At 38.2% G+C, this 15,695-nt stretch overlaps 1 protein-coding gene across 4 annotated transcripts in view; it reads left to right on the top strand.

Moving 5' to 3' along the window:
- Positions 1 to 15,695, top strand: part of PRKN (parkin RBR E3 ubiquitin protein ligase) — a 1,377,993-nt gene that overhangs the window by 283,931 nt on the left and 1,078,367 nt on the right. For all 4 annotated transcript variants that reach the window (XM_054490449.2, XM_054490450.2, XM_054490451.2 and 1 more), the window contains one exon: positions 3,208 to 3,371. In XM_054490449.2, the coding sequence (XP_054346424.1) occupies positions 3,208 to 3,371 (164 nt within the window). The remainder of the gene's footprint in view (positions 1 to 3,207; positions 3,372 to 15,695) is intronic.

Raw genomic sequence — 15,695 nt, 5'->3', positions numbered from 1 at the left:
GTTTCTTAAGATGTTTTTTCTTGTTCATGCAAATGTTTTAGTTGGTCAAATATTATGTATTTGGTTTATCTTTCCATTTTAAATTTATATTGTATATTAGATTTACTGTTAAAAATATTCATATCTGTGGTATTTATGATTTATCTAAATTGAGCTGACGCTTTAAATCTGTAACTTTTCTATTATAGAAAAAACTTGTATACACTTAGGATTTCAGTAGTTGTACAGAGGTATCTTGAATATTTTTTGCAGCTTCCCTTTACAAATAATTCTTGTCCTTGCAGTGGGAGTTCCATGATTTGAACCCCTGGAGCAAAATCAAACTTAGGATCTCCTGGAATTTTTATGTGGTTTTATAGCACCTTCGGCACAAGTTTCAGCCAATTCTTCCAACATTCCTTCCTATGGTGTTTTACTTTAAATCTATTCTCACTAATAGAAAATGAAATTTACAACTGGGATCATATCTTTTGTCCCTGTAGCCCCTAACTTGTCGTGTCTTATCTGATGAATTGGTTGTCTTATGGTCTCTGATCTGAGGATGCTGTGAAGATACCTCAGGGCTTCCAATACATTTTTATTTCTTCCCCTCTATTTTCAAAGGTGTCAAATGAAATTGACTTAAAAGTGTATCAAAAGCACCTTCTCCTCTGTAATTAGTATTTTTCATGAATTTTCTTTATTTGGAGCACTTTGTCGCTGGTCGTCCTTCGTTTTTCTAAACACTTTCCGTGCTGGTCGGAGATGTCAGGCTTTTGTTCCTGTGGTGCCATCTGGGCCACCTGCCCTCACTTGAGCGTCATGTCTGTTTTGGGGCCCATGTTGTTCATGGTTATTGTTCACAGTCCTTTGCTCTTAGCTCCTCACTGGAGCTTTGATTTATTTGTACTGCGCACCCATATAGGGAATAGCTGATTTATGTCATAAAGCCTTTTTATTGTTATCTTTGTAATCATGAGAGATAGAAATGTGGACTTTTTTTTTTTTTTTTTTAAGACAAGGTCTCTGTCACCCAGGGTGACTGAGTGCAGTGGCACAACCATAGCTCACTGAAACCTCTAATTCCTGGGCTTACACAATCATCCCACCTCATCCTCCAGGGTAGCTGGGACTGCAAGTGCATGCCACCACGCCCTGCTGATTGTTTAAAAAAATTTTTTGTAGAGATGGGGTCTCACTTTGTTGCCTAGGCTGGTCTTGAACTTCTGGGCTCAAGTGATCCTTGCCCCTTGGCCTCCCAAAGTGTTAGGATTACAGGCTTGAGCCACTGTGCCCGGCCTGGACTTTTCTTCTGAGATGGTTTCAGGAAGCCTATTTTAGTAGAAATGGAATGAGCTTTAGAGTTAGACTGAAATAAATTTGAAACCCGGTTCTATTAGAAAGTAATCAATGTCCTTAGAAAAGTGGGTACCATTCCCTGGGCCTTCGTTTATTATTCTATAAAATAAGGATAATAATAGGGACCTGACCAGATCACTGGGAGGCTTAGAAAAAGCATATGTAGAGCATAATGTCTGGCACATAGTAAGTGCCTGATTATTATTGGCATTGTAATGATTATTATAATTATGATGAGGTGGGTCATCTCACATTGGAATTGAGAAATAGCTATAGTACTATATTTAAAAGAAACACAGCAGTAAATAAACAATAGTACTTGCTGTTGAGGAGTTTATCATCTTTTAAAGAAGGCAAAATGTATATCAAAAACAGCTAAATGTCCATTATTTTTAAAGGTTACAAGACAATAGTTTTAAATACTATAAATGTTATTTAATGAGTCAAATAATATGGTCTGTGATTTATTTATGTTTTCAAGATAAGGAAACTGAGACCTAAAGAGGGAGGTTAATAGATTGACCCCTAGCATCCTAAACCAATTAAAGGAGTATGTGGGGATTTTTGCATAGGTCTTCCTAACACTGCAGGATGTACTTTTAACCCCTGTGCTATCCTGCTTCCACGAGGAATGTGGTGAATATTATACGACGTCCATAGTAAATGCCACTGGTGCCCTGAATAGGGAAGATGAAGCTTTTGCAGGAACTGATAGCCAGCGGCTTCTTGGAGGAGGTCACACTGGAAGTGGGCCATACGGGCAGGCAGGATTTCAACAGGAAGAGGAGAAGGAGGGAGGTCATGAATAAAAGCAAGAAGTTGTGTGTAGCAGTTTTCTGTGATTTCTTTTTTTTCTGGGAGCATTTAGTTTAACAGAGTACACATGGAGACCGATGAAGAAAATGCTGGAATATATATAGGTTTGTGCTAGATGAAAGGGATCTTGGAGTCTTTCCTCACCAGCCGACAGTGTGAGACTTAAAGGATTTGAGTGGTGTGACATAGCTCTGTATTAATAAGGCTTATTTTGCAGAACTATGTAGGGCCTTTTGGAGGTGATGGAGTGGATCAAGACTCCAGTTGGGGGCTATTATGAGACTCTAGAAAAGATGTGATGAGAGTGTGACTTCGAGCAGTGAGAGAAAGAATGGAAAGGAAAGGGCAGCTGAGAGACGCTGAAGAGGTGGGACAGCAGGTGCAGTGAGAAGACAGCATGCAAACAGACTAGAGGATGCAGCCTGGGTCTCATGGGGAACAGTGGCTTCAATAAGACAAATGGTGTTACTAGCGTCCCCACCCCCTCCCTTCCAAAAAAAAAGGGCAAATAATTGTCTTCATAGACCCAGTGGAGCATTTTGGCCAGGACCATCCAAGTCTAGGGTTCTTAGCTGTAGCCCTGAGTGGGTCTTCACTCTGGTCTATAGAGCAGCTTGGATTTTTTCCATTGCTATACCTTGAGTGCTAACACATCGCCTCCTATTTTTATTAAGAGGGCCACTGTGGAGGGAGTGTGAGTGTGTACAAGCTGTCAGAGCTGAGTCTTTTCAATAAACTCATGGGACTCTTTCAATTCCAATCAAGCAAGTGTCCTGCTCAAGTCTCTCTGTTTCCCAGGATGGATGTCAAAGGGAGAATGCAATTTTGGTTTGCAGGTCACTGACGAATATGTGAAAGGGAAATCTCATGGGTAACTCTGTTTTTCCCAAATATTGCTCTATAGCATTAAGTTTTTTGTTATAAGTGAAAGAAAATATATACCGTTCACTGAAGTGCTGCGAGGGTTAAGTCGGTTGAGAAATGTTGCTATGGCCATTTAAGGGCTTAGAGTGATGCTCACTTTCTTTTCTCCCTTCCAATTTCCTTGGTCAGTGTTTGTCAGGTTCAACTCCAGCCATGGTTTCCCAGTGGAGGTCGATTCTGACACCAGCATCTTCCAGCTCAAGGAGGTGGTTGCTAAGCGACAGGGAGTTCCGGCTGACCAGTTGCATGTGATATTCGCAGGGAAGGAGCTGAGGAATGACTGGACTGTGCAGGTGAGTCTCCCTTGGCGGCCGTTCCTGGGATGCCGCCAGCTCCATTGCTCATGCCGCCTGTGCTGCCAATCTGACATTCATGCCTGAGATCTAATAGAATAAATAGTGCCTGGGGATTCCTTGAACTTTACTCCACACTGCTTCATTAATTCTGACCTTCTTAATTATGCATTAAAACAGCAAGCAGGAAAGATTGGAAGAACAACCACGAGTGAGAAAGACAGAGAAAAGGAACCCATGAACTAGGCTTAGTGAATAAATGTTTACTGACTACAGGAGCAGCAAGGCACGATTTCTGTGTCTGTTCAATTTCTACCTTACTTATTCCATTTGAATCTTAATGAAGAAGGATTCAAATAAATTGTTCCCAATCAGGCTGCTCAGTCCCTGCACTGTGAGGAATTCGTAACCCAATTGTGACCCCTGGAGGATAGTGAGGGCTGCTGCTATGCTTCGCTAGAGGAGGTGTGGGCTCCGGGTCCCATTGGCAACTAGCTTTGGGCACTCCTTGGCCAGGACTAGAATCGCACAGTTCTGCAGCTGATGGGGAAGGAAGCCTGGAGCACAACAAAAGTATACCTTTGCATTGAATTTCTCCAAGGTTCAGTAACATTGTCCCTGGAAATAGGCCCCTGCAACATAATAAGAGTGAACGATGCTGTCTTCTCTCCTGGCCCCAGCAGAGCTTCTGGCAGCCCACTGCTCCTAGCCCCATGAAAGCCCTACACACGTGTCATTCGGATTGGTGATTTTTGTAGGAATTAGGGGGACTGATGAGGTGATTGATAATACCACCATCACCTAGAACTAGAGACCATCTTTTGTTGGGGAAACTCGCAAATACAGCTCACCATTTGTTGATGTTATTTGTGAATGCAAGAAAGACGAAACGCTTTTGGGAATGGTCCCTGTGACTGTGAAGGACCCTGCAGATGTATGTTCCCCTTTTCTTAACCAGCATCAATTAATTGCACTCAGGTTTACAGCTGTGTGGGTATCACTGCTCCGCGCAGGGGGGCTCCTGGGTCAGAGTATACAAAGTCCATCCTTGTATCTGCATCGTTTCCCTGTCTCTTGTGGATGATGATATTTATGGCTTTTTAAAATGCTCTCAGAATTTGGGTATACAAAGAAGCTATAGAAATGCAAATTGTTCCTGTCATTCTGCATTGCATCTCCTGCTGATGGTGTTGAGGCACATACTCATTGTGCACAAACTGCTGGCCTCTGCTTTCAGAAAATTTGGTTTTATAAGGGAAGTGCATGTGCTAAAAAGTGTTTTGTTTTTTTTTTCTATTTCAGTCAACTAAAAAGATTTTCACTGTATCTGCCAACCTCTAAATCCAAGGATGGTTCCTTCACAAATAAATAATTTTAAAACAGCTCCTTGAATCAAAACATTTTATATTGCCAAAACCTTCAGGTTCTAAACTGCCATTTGTGCTCATTCGTAAAACAATTAGCGATTTCATATGTAGTTAGACTAATTGCTTCAGATGATTGACTTTGCAAACATATATGCCTAAGACATGTTGATTTATGAGTCTTTATTTTGACAAACACTTCTTAAGCACTTCCAATGTCCTAAGCTCCTCAGGGGATCCAAAAGAGAGACCTAACTCTGCCCCTGTTTTTACGGAGACTGCTCTTTATTTATGAGCCCTAAAACCAAGAGAAATATTAGATTGAACCATATGGGGCTGTCGTTTTTACAGGTTCAACAATTTCATGTGGTTCAACCTAATAGCTATAATATAAGAATATGAAACATAACTGCCGTATCGCACCTGACAATATTATGAAGTTTTAAAGGTGGAGAAAACACATCTGGTTGGAAGTCACCAGGAAGAACTTCATGGATGAATTGAATTGAGGTAGGATTCTGTAGATGGAGGAATGGGGGAATGAGCATAGAGAATGCTTGCCAAAAAGGATGGGTTCTTGTTCTTCTAGAACCTGAATAGAGATGTTGAAGATTGGACAAAAAATAAAATACGGGCTATATTTCACATAACCTTGACTAACTTGGCATTGAAGTTTCATTGGTGGGGAACTAGAGAAACATGGCATGCCATAGAAGGAAATGGGAAGTCTGAAGACCCGGTTTGGTTGGGGGAAGGATGCTGCATTGTTCCAATGTGATGGGAGTTGATGCCAGCTGAGTACGTGTGTTTGGAGATGTCTAGCTGGCTGTTGAGAACTTATGTCTGAGGACACTGAAAAAGAAAGGTTCATACTTATGGAACTTCTATTAACTCACAGTTAAATGATTTAGGTGCCGAGAAGTTGGCAAACTTTGTTCATAGAAGAGTTTCAGTGTAAACACTAGGAAGTTACACATGTAATTGCAAATTGATGGCTATGTTTTCTTTAAGTACAACTGGCAGAATTTTAGCATCCTTTGATATTCTTGTATAATCTTAGAACATATGTTTACAACTACTTAGTCAATACCTTTTAGTTACCCATTATCATTACTGGTGCTATATTTCACAGTATAAGCACAAAATATCTAATAATAAGTTGCTGCTGAGAAAAAGAAGATGGACCTTCCATATGAGCTACTTAATGCTTCCACTAATGAATGTTAAATATACACCTTGGTGTCCTGAAGAGAAGAAGAGATGGCTGGGGTGGTGTCTATGCTTGCTGGGTGTTTTCCTCCTGGTTTCATTTTCATTATCATAGGTGATATGAACATATATATTAGCTTATCATGCAAAATGAGATATCGTGAGTATAAAAGAAGACCCTGTCAATAATTATTCCAGGACAAAAGTTATATGTTGGGAGTGTCCTAGGAAAACTGAGGCAATGGTCACCCCACATACTGAGCAGTATCTCTCACACTTAGTTTCACCTTCTTTGAGGAGGAAATTAGTTTTAGTGCCTCACCCCAGGTACTTTGGGGAACTATAGCTTGAGACCACAGTCTTATGAAATGTCATAATTTTAAAAAGCAAGTTTGTCTATTTAACTGGCAAAGGGTATTTGTAAGATTATAATAGAATTGATGTCACATCTAAAAAATTTTCATAGAATTTTCAGTTCTGGAAGAGCATATCCACAGGCCACTTAGAGAAGCACTGTTAGAGTATAGTTATTTTCATTACACACTCATCTGTTCAGTTTTGTTATTGGCAAGACTTTAAGAACTTTAAAAAATTAAAGGAAAATGGAAAAAAATATAGACATTAAAAACGAATGATCTGGCACAGATTTTGCTTCTGGGAAGCTGGAGTAGGCATGCTTTTCCCTCTTCCTCCCAGCAACTACACTAAAAAGCCTAGACATTGCGTATTGTGCAGTTGACTCGTGGAGTCATGGTTAGGGGTGCCAACCACTATGTAGACAAAACTCATGTATACTTTCATCTCCCCTCACACTTTACCAATAGCCCGCTATTGACGGGAAGCCTTATTGATGCCATGAACAGTTGATTAATACATATTTTTCATATGTAATATGTACTGTATGCTTATAATTAAAAAACTGGAGAAAACATTAAGAGCATTACAAAAAGGAGAAAAGATACTTACTATTCATTAAGTAGAAGTGGATCATCAAGATTTTCATTGTCTTTGTCTTCATGTTGAGTAGGCTAAAGAGGAAGAGGGAGAGGAGGAGTTAGTCTTACTGTCTCAGGGGTGGCAGAGGCAGAAGAAAATCTTCATATAAATGGACCCATGCAGTTTAAACCCATGTTATTCAAGGGTCCACTGTACAAGCTTAGGAAGATTCTGAAAGTGGTGAGAAGAATGTGGACAGACTAGGGATTTTAGAACCCAAGGAAGAATACAGAGGTGAATTTCTTGAGTTTTCTTTTTGCCATATTACCTCAGATGTGGAACTGAAGAAACTGGCAACCTGGAAATGTCAAAATATGTAGACAAAAAGAAAAGAAAAGAGAAAAGAAGCGGAGAGGAAGGGAGGGACAGAGAGAGAGAGAGAGAGAGAAGGGAGGGGGGAAAGGAAGGGGGAAGCGAAGGGAGAAGGAAGAAAGGAAGGAAGGAAGAAATCCCCAACAATGGCCTGTTTTTTATCCAAAGGACTCAGAAAGGGGCTGCCTAGCAACATAGAAAACATTTAGACAATAACCAGTCTACTCCAGCCAAACGCAACAGAAAAACTGCGGCCCTATCCTCGTCCCCACCAACACTAGTAAAGGCTGACTGGAGAGGCTTTTGTTTGAAATTTCTGAAATAAAACACTCACTGATGGGTTTGACATAAGAATGGAAGGAACAGAGAAGAGAGTCAGTGAACTGGAAGATGGAACATAGAAATGACACGGTCCAAATGGCAAAGAAAAGCTAGGCTGGAAAAAGAAAAGAGGAATAGAGCCTCAGAGATCCGTGGGCCTCTAACAGAGCATTTAAAGTTTGTGTCAGGGGATTCCTGAAAGGAGAAGATAATGGTGGGCAAATGCTCAAAGAAATAATTGTTGGAAACTTCTGGTTTGCAAGAGACGTAAAGTTATGGATGGATTCATAAAGCTGAGTGAATCTAAAACAGGAAAAACCCAAAGAAACCCACACCAACACACAACGTAATTCAACTTCTTAAAACTAAAGACAAATTTTAAATCTTGAAAGAAGCCAGATATCACACCTTCCCTATAGGGGTAAAATTGTTCTAATTACAGTGGATTTCTCATCAGAAACCATGAAGGCTAGAAGGAAGTGGCACAATGTTTTTCAAATGCTGAAAGAAAAGAACTGCCAACCTGTAATATTATACCCGTGAAAATGTCGTTCAGGAATAAAGAACAAATCAATACTTTTTGTTAGATAAAGAAAAACTAAGCAAATTTGTCACCAGCAGACCTACCCTAAAAGAATGGCTAAAGAAATTTTCTAAACAAATGGAACAACAAAAAAAGGAATTTTGGAACACTAGGAAGGAGGGAAAAACATCGTAAGCAAAAATATGGGTAAATGCAATGCACTGTTTTTCTCCTCTTGAGTTTTCTAGATTATGTTAGAGGGTTGCAGCAAAAGTTATAGCATTGTCTAATGTAGTTCTACATGTAGAAGAAACATTTCAGGCAAACATAAACACAGATGCAAGGAAAGGTAAGATTTCTAAACTTAACCTATAAAATAGCAACTGCAGTAGAGCATGACAAGTTAAGAATGTATAAAGTAATATCTAGAGTAATCGGTAAAGTAGGTAAACGGCTAAAATACAAAATAAAGACAACACCAAATGCTGGTGAGGATGTGGAGAAATTAGATTACTCTCAAATTGCTAGTGGGAATATAAAATGGTAGAGCCACTCTGGAAAAGAATATAGCAGTTTCCTAAAAAATGTCATATGTATTTACCAGATGACAGAGTTATACTCTTAGTTATTTATCCTAGAGAAATGAAGACATAGGTACACACACAAATCTGTATATGAATGTTTATAGCAGTTTTATTCACATTAGCAGAACATGGAAACAACTCTGATGTCTTTCAGTGGGTCAGTGGTTCAACAAACTGGTACCTCCATACCCTAGAATATTACTCAGCAGTAAAAAAGGAGCCGACTGTTGATATACAAAATATCTTGGATGGATCTCGGGAAATGTGCTGTGTGGAAAAGGCCCGTCCCCAAAGATCGTGCACTGAGTAATTTTATTTATATAACATTCTCAAAATGACAAAATGATAGAAATGGAGAGCAGATTCATACTTCCCAGTGGTTCTCAAGGGGGTGGAAACAGGCGAGAGGAGGGCGCGGCTGTGAAAGGGTAACAGAAGGGATCCTTTGGTGACAGCCGTCCTCTGTGCTGACTGTAACAATGCTTATAGTACAATTATAACATCTAGCTTGGCAAGATGTTACCAATGGGGGAAGCTGGGGAAAAGGTAGCTGGCATCTTTCTCTGTTATCTCTTACAACTGCATTAGAATGTGTAAGTATTTTAATATAAAGTTGAACTTAAAAAAAACCTAGGATATCTGTCCAGTTTCACAGAGGAATTGAAACTGTCACTTTCTTAGAAAATAAACAAGCTTGCTATTTGTCTCTCTTTTAAAGGGAGAGTATTATTCAATGAGTGATATTTAATGTAAGAAATGAGAAAAATAATTTAATTGATTAGCAGACACATTTAAAGACTTGTTCATACTAAGAGTATAGGGTGAATAAAACTTATAGAGACATTAATGCCTCTTTCTTGAATTCTTTTTTTTTTTTTTTTTTTTTGAGACAGTCTCGTTCTGTCGCCCAGGCTGGGGTGCAATGGCACAATCCCTGCTCACTGCAAGCTCCGCTTCCCGGATTCAAGCGATTCTCCTGCCTCAGCCTCCCGAGTAGCTGGGATTACAGGCGTCCACTACCACGCCTGGCTCATTTTTATATTTTTAGTAGAGACGGGGTTTCACCATGTTGGCCAGGCTAGTCTTGAACTCCTGACCTCAGGTGATCCACTCATCTTGTCCTCCCAAAGTGCTGAGATTACAGGCATGAGCCATTGCTCCTGGCCTCTTTCTTGAAGTCTTAAACAGAATTTTTAGCACATTATAGATCTGAATAGACATGTTGAGTATTTATTTGCAAACTCTTTACCAAATATTTAAACTAAGCAAAAGTAAATAGTTCTTGACAATTGTGTACTCCAGTTGTACATATTTTTTAAATTGATTTGTTAGTCATACATTATAATTTTAGGAAATAAATGAGCCAGATTGGGCACAGTGGCTCATGCCCGTAATCCCAGCACTTCGGGAGGCCAAGGCAGGCAGATCACGAGGTCAGGAGTTCGACACCAGCTTGACCAACATGGTGAAACCCCATCTCTACTGAAAATACAAAAATCAGCTGGGCATGGTGGTGTCCACCTGTAATCCCAGCTACGTGGGAGGCTGGGGCGGAGAATCTCTTGAACCTGGGAGGTGGAGGTGGCAGTGAGCCAAGATTGCACCATTGCACTCCAGCCTGGGCCACAGAAAGACTCTGTTTCCAAAAAAAAAAAAAGGAAACAAATGATCTGCTGTGGTTTTAGAGTAAACATTAATAACATATTTATGTAATAGAATTTAGGGATGTAATGGCTTCATTTGTGAACTAAATTTATTGAAATTTCGTGGTTTTTTTGGTAATTTATTCAAATTTTTTTTTTTTTTTTTTGGAGATGGAGTCTTACTCTGTTGCCCAGGCTGGAGTGCAATAGCATGATCTTGGCTCACTGCAACCTCTGCCTCCCGGGTTCAAGTGATTCTCCTGCCTCAGCCTCTCAAGTAGCTGGGATTTCAGGCATGTACCACCACACCCAGCTAATTTTTGTATTTTTAGTAGAGATTGCTTTCTCTATTGACTATAAAACAGAAAGAGGCTAGTATCAATTTAGAGCACTGAATACATTTCCACCATGATTTTTTGTTTGTATATAAAAGAATTCTGCAAATGACCAATATAGTTCCTATTTTAACTGATTATAAGATAAAAGGAGGCCAGGCTCAATACCATTATACCCAGAGCACAGTCACGCAGTGATTTATTTCTGTGTAAGAGATTGGTCATGTAAGTGAGATCCTCATTCACTACAGGACTGATTCAAGCATCTTCTCTCTGAAGGATTGCCTTGCAAATGGAACTTACTGCTGGCCTCCTTTATTTAGGCAAATGTACATATCCTCTTGAGTTCCTCCAAAGAACAGGTACATTATTATATGAACTAGTAAGTGCTGCTATGTGTCTGAGTCTAGAATCAAAGAATGATCATCTGTACAGGGCAAATGCTCACTTTGGGAAGACCCTTATTTCATCTATTTGAGTCTGGTTGCATCTACGTGTCCAAAAGTATCCCTGAATGACTTACCTCTTTGCATAATTCAGAACTCTCAGAAATGTTATTTTTCTTTGAAAGGAAGTCTTGACATTTCTGTGCCCATGTGGACTTACAGAACATCTCTGAGGATTGCCGTCGATAAGCATAGACTTGAAGAAAAAAAAAGCCAAGATTCTTCTAGCGTATAAGAGGCTGAAGATATATAGTCTGTGGATTCATTTAATAGGCTCTCATCTCACAGATGTTTCCATTGTGATTACACTCACATTCCAAGGCAAGCAACGTGTGAGAGGGTGAAACTCTGCCGCAATCCAATCTCCAAACTCTTAACTTAGGATGCATCTTATTAGGGTACAGGAAACCTGATAAATGACAGAGAAGAGATGACATACTGAAACTGTGTTACTGTTCACCGAAGTCCTAGTTTCAGATATTCTGTTGTCTCCATTATTGGACTAAGATTCCATCATCCAATTGACCTGATGTTATCTGAGATTTTGCTTAATACAGTCATCATCCTTTAGGGAAGAATTTAAGAAATGAGAGGTTGTGTCTATACACCCAAAAGCTCTGAATCCAAAGATGATTCACTGAAATTCCATCTTTACTTTTTTCCCTTTTTACCAAGTCATTGTAACAAGCCTGAGATTACTGTCAAGGAACAATAAGATTGTATATGAGAAACCTCTTTGAAGCTTATATACCAAACTCACTTATGATGAATACATACAGGAGTATGTGTGCTCCTTCATTTTCTATTTATATATGGGCTTGTGTCATAGCTTTAATTAATAAGTTACCATTAGTAAGTATTTATTCCAGTGTTGATACTCCTTAGATATAAGTTAAATGGCAGATGAAGTTAAATGTGTGGGATATGATCATTTATGTTATAATAGTTTATGTTAAAGTATAACTTTAGTGATGCCCATAAGACACAGAAAACACAATTAAATGGGAATGGGAGAGTCTGGCTTAATATGTTGTGTTAACTTTTTTTTCAAATATTAGGTTTAATATTGATAAAAATAAAATTATCATAAACAATTTAGCAGCAGAAGTTAAATTAACTGAAATTAACATTAGACAAGTGAAGATTACCATAGTAGCCTTTATAAGGCACAGAAGGATGGGCTAAAAGATCTTTCTTTGGCCATGTGCTAAATCAGAGGATGCACAGACTCATTTGAATGGAGGCAGAATATCAAGTATTTATTGAAATGTTGGGCAAGCCCATGATTTATAAAGTTGGTGTCAGAATAGTGTTCTAGTATCAATTGTTTTTGGATTTTTAAAAAATGTTTTAGCCTTTACATTCATTTGGGGAATGCATTTCCTGGGAAAAATTATAATTTTTGTGGGTGTACTTGTGTAAACTGCATTGGATTGAAGATTTTATTCTGTCATTGAATTTTAGTTTGCGTGGAATGTTTCCTGTCTTATTATTTGTTCTGGATACTTTGCATTCAGAGGTGTCACTCAGATAAGATTTAATATGTAGACTAATTATGGCACAGAACTCTGCTTTTTAAATTAATAGAATATTCTGACGTTAGAGGGAGAAATGAGGAATGCGATAACCCACTGATGTTTGTGTTTTCAGTACATCACAAACTCAATTTCAAATATGTGGGCTTTTGAAAGCTCCGTGCAGGTTTTGCCAAGGATATTTTCTGCTCATTTTTATAGCCTTACATATTTCAAAGGGAATTGGGTCTGTGTGTTTGCATTCCATCTATGCGTAATTCATCAAAAACATTGTTCAGAAAAGAGAGGAAATAAACACAAACATTTGTTTAAGATAGTTCTAGTGTTATTTAAACCTTGGACACTAAGAACTTCAGAACCTACTAAAGTAGTTAATTAACATCTGATTCCTCAGTTTACCTGTTTTGTACCTTGGAGTCAATTCTTCTCATTTTGAGGAACATTGAGATACATGCTGTTCTTGTAGGAGCCTAAAACCTTTTATATGTTTTTTTTCATTCCAAGGGAGTTTTATGATGCCATCCTACACATGTGCTTATTGCTATATATAAATGAGAAGTCAAAACTTCAAGAATGTCATACACTAGATGAAATCATTTAGAGTTCAACTAGACTTTCAAATACACTGTTATAATGAAGTACAGTAGATATGAATCACTCTAAAGTCAGACTCTCTGGGAAGGAAAAGTCATTTAAGCTCTCCAGTCTTTATTTTTCTGATCTATATGAAGTGTAGATAGTAATAATGCCTATATTTTTATATGTTTGTTTTGAGTGTTATATGAAATTTTACCTACAAAGGACTGACACATAAGCAAATTTTAACGTGTTATTAGTTTAATTTGATGAATAATTCACAAAGAAAAGAAACATTTTATTTGTAATGTGCAGTAAATTCATCCCACGATTTATTCTGTTTTAAAACATTGCAAAAGGGGACAGATTTACCCCATGCCAAATTGCTTATTCCACACTTGAACTAACTGAGAACAGAATATATTTTTGGGAACTCCTTAGAGTTAAGTCTAAACAGTTATCTTAAGAAAATGCTATATTCTATTCTAATGGAGTTTACTTTTTTAATGCACTGAATATATCTGTATGTGAAATTTTATTTGGGGGAGCAATTTTGCAGGAGTACTTACCGTTCAAAATCTGTTTAACAAGGGGCATGAAGTAATTTCAGATTTCTCCTAAGAATTCTTGAGTCGCTTGAATGTAAAATAGAGGGCAAGAGGATCAGGAAGCACTCTGAAGAGAAAATACATTCTAAGACCCACTTAAATAGTTATATTTTTGCCTCTGTAAGTGATAAGCAGAATGAAGATTTTGAATTTATATGATCTGTCATTTTGTAGTATACTGAAATCCAGTTGTGTGGCTTTAGCCTTGCAGATTAAATAGACACTAATCTTTTTGTGTTTGTATTTGTTTTAATGGCTTTGTGTTTGTTTGGTTGGTTTTTTTTTTTTTTTTTTTTTTTTTATATGGTGTCTTGCTTTGTTGCCAGATTGGAGTGCAGTGGTGCAAACTCAGCTCACTGCAGTCTCCACCTCTTGGGTTCAAGCGATTCTCCTGCCTCAGCCCCGCTAGTAGCTGGGATTACAGCTGCGTGCCCACACACCCAGCTAATTTTTGTATTTTTAATAGAGATGGGGTTTTACTATGTTGGCCAGGATGGTTTTGAACTCCTGACCTCATGATCCGTCTGCCTCGGCCTCCCAAAGTGCTGAGATTACAGGCATGAGCCACGGCGCCCAGCCAAGCTTGGTTTCTTATATGCCAATCTTTAATATTGCTTATGTCATATAATATTGTGTATAGCTGGTGAGTTCATTTCTATCCTTTGCCTTCAACTCATTGGCATTGTTTTGAGAGGGAAGTAATGTATCTGATTTAACCAATTATACATTGGTTATTCAGTCCTGTTCACTGATATAAACAATTTGAAATTTTTAAAAATTTCCCTGAAGAGGGCATATAAGCTTTAAAATAGACTTAATCAGTTATGATAAAGGGAGAAAATTCTTCTAATGATTCATTTCAGTTTATTAAAACCATACTATTGAAAGTTAAATATCAAGGGGTATTACTTTTTGAAAATGGCAATAAATTCACTAATTATTTTGGAGTCTTGGACTGATTAGAAAACATATCTATAGATTTTGCATTTCAAATTTGAAAAATATAATACATTTGTTGATAATCTTTTAGGGTTTCCTGCTTGACTTGGTAAATTTTTAATTCTTGCCTCTGGTGGAGGAATGTAGTGGACCATCTCTTATTCAAAATGATTGGCAATTTAAATTTTCTTTTATTATTTTGTTTGTTTTTAATAGAAGAGATTGATGAGAGAGCTATAAAAATATCAGTCTGTTTCTTTAAATAAATGAGTTTTACTTATAAAGAGTGTTTAACGTATAAATAGTTTTGTTTTTGTTTTTGTTTTTTTGTTTTTTTGTTTTTTGTTTTTTGTTTTGAGACCGAGTCTCGCTCTGTAGCCCAGGCTGGAGTGCAGTGGCACCATCTTGGCTCACTGCAGCCTCTGCCTCCTGGGTCTCAGTTCAAGCAATTCTCCTGCCTCAGCCTCCTGACCTATAAATAGTTTTACATATAGTGTTTTTATAGATACTTCCTAGAAAAATAAATTTAAAAATAACTAAATGTAAAGGACTGACAACAGTTTGCATATCACATTGGCCCCTCCTTAAGTTTCTGTGCACATTGATGATATATATCTATTGGTTACGAAGTCATCTCTCTCTGCAGCATTCTCAATTACTATCCATTCTCCACAAGGCTCAACTACTATCCATTCTCCACAAGGCAACCAAGTCCATTTTTTTTCTTTTTTTAAGCAACTAAATGGCTTAAATGCAGTGATAAGCAGGTAAACTGACTCTATAAATACAAAGCTCTGGTTGTCACTTTGGAGTTTCCTTGCAAAACCTGCCAGCCCTGTTTTTTTTTAAGGGACCAACATGATAACACTGAAGGCGGTGCTGGGAAGAGGTGTTCCCTGTCCATTCTTAGGAGGCAGCCTGAATGGGCCCAGC

Source organism: Pongo pygmaeus, chromosome 5 (assembly GCF_028885625.2).
Source record: "Pongo pygmaeus isolate AG05252 chromosome 5, NHGRI_mPonPyg2-v2.0_pri, whole genome shotgun sequence".
In the NCBI taxonomy this organism is placed as follows: Eukaryota; Metazoa; Chordata; class Mammalia; order Primates; family Hominidae; genus Pongo; species Pongo pygmaeus.
Note: the sequence above shows the minus strand (reverse complement) of the source record. Positions and strands in the feature narration are given on the sequence as shown.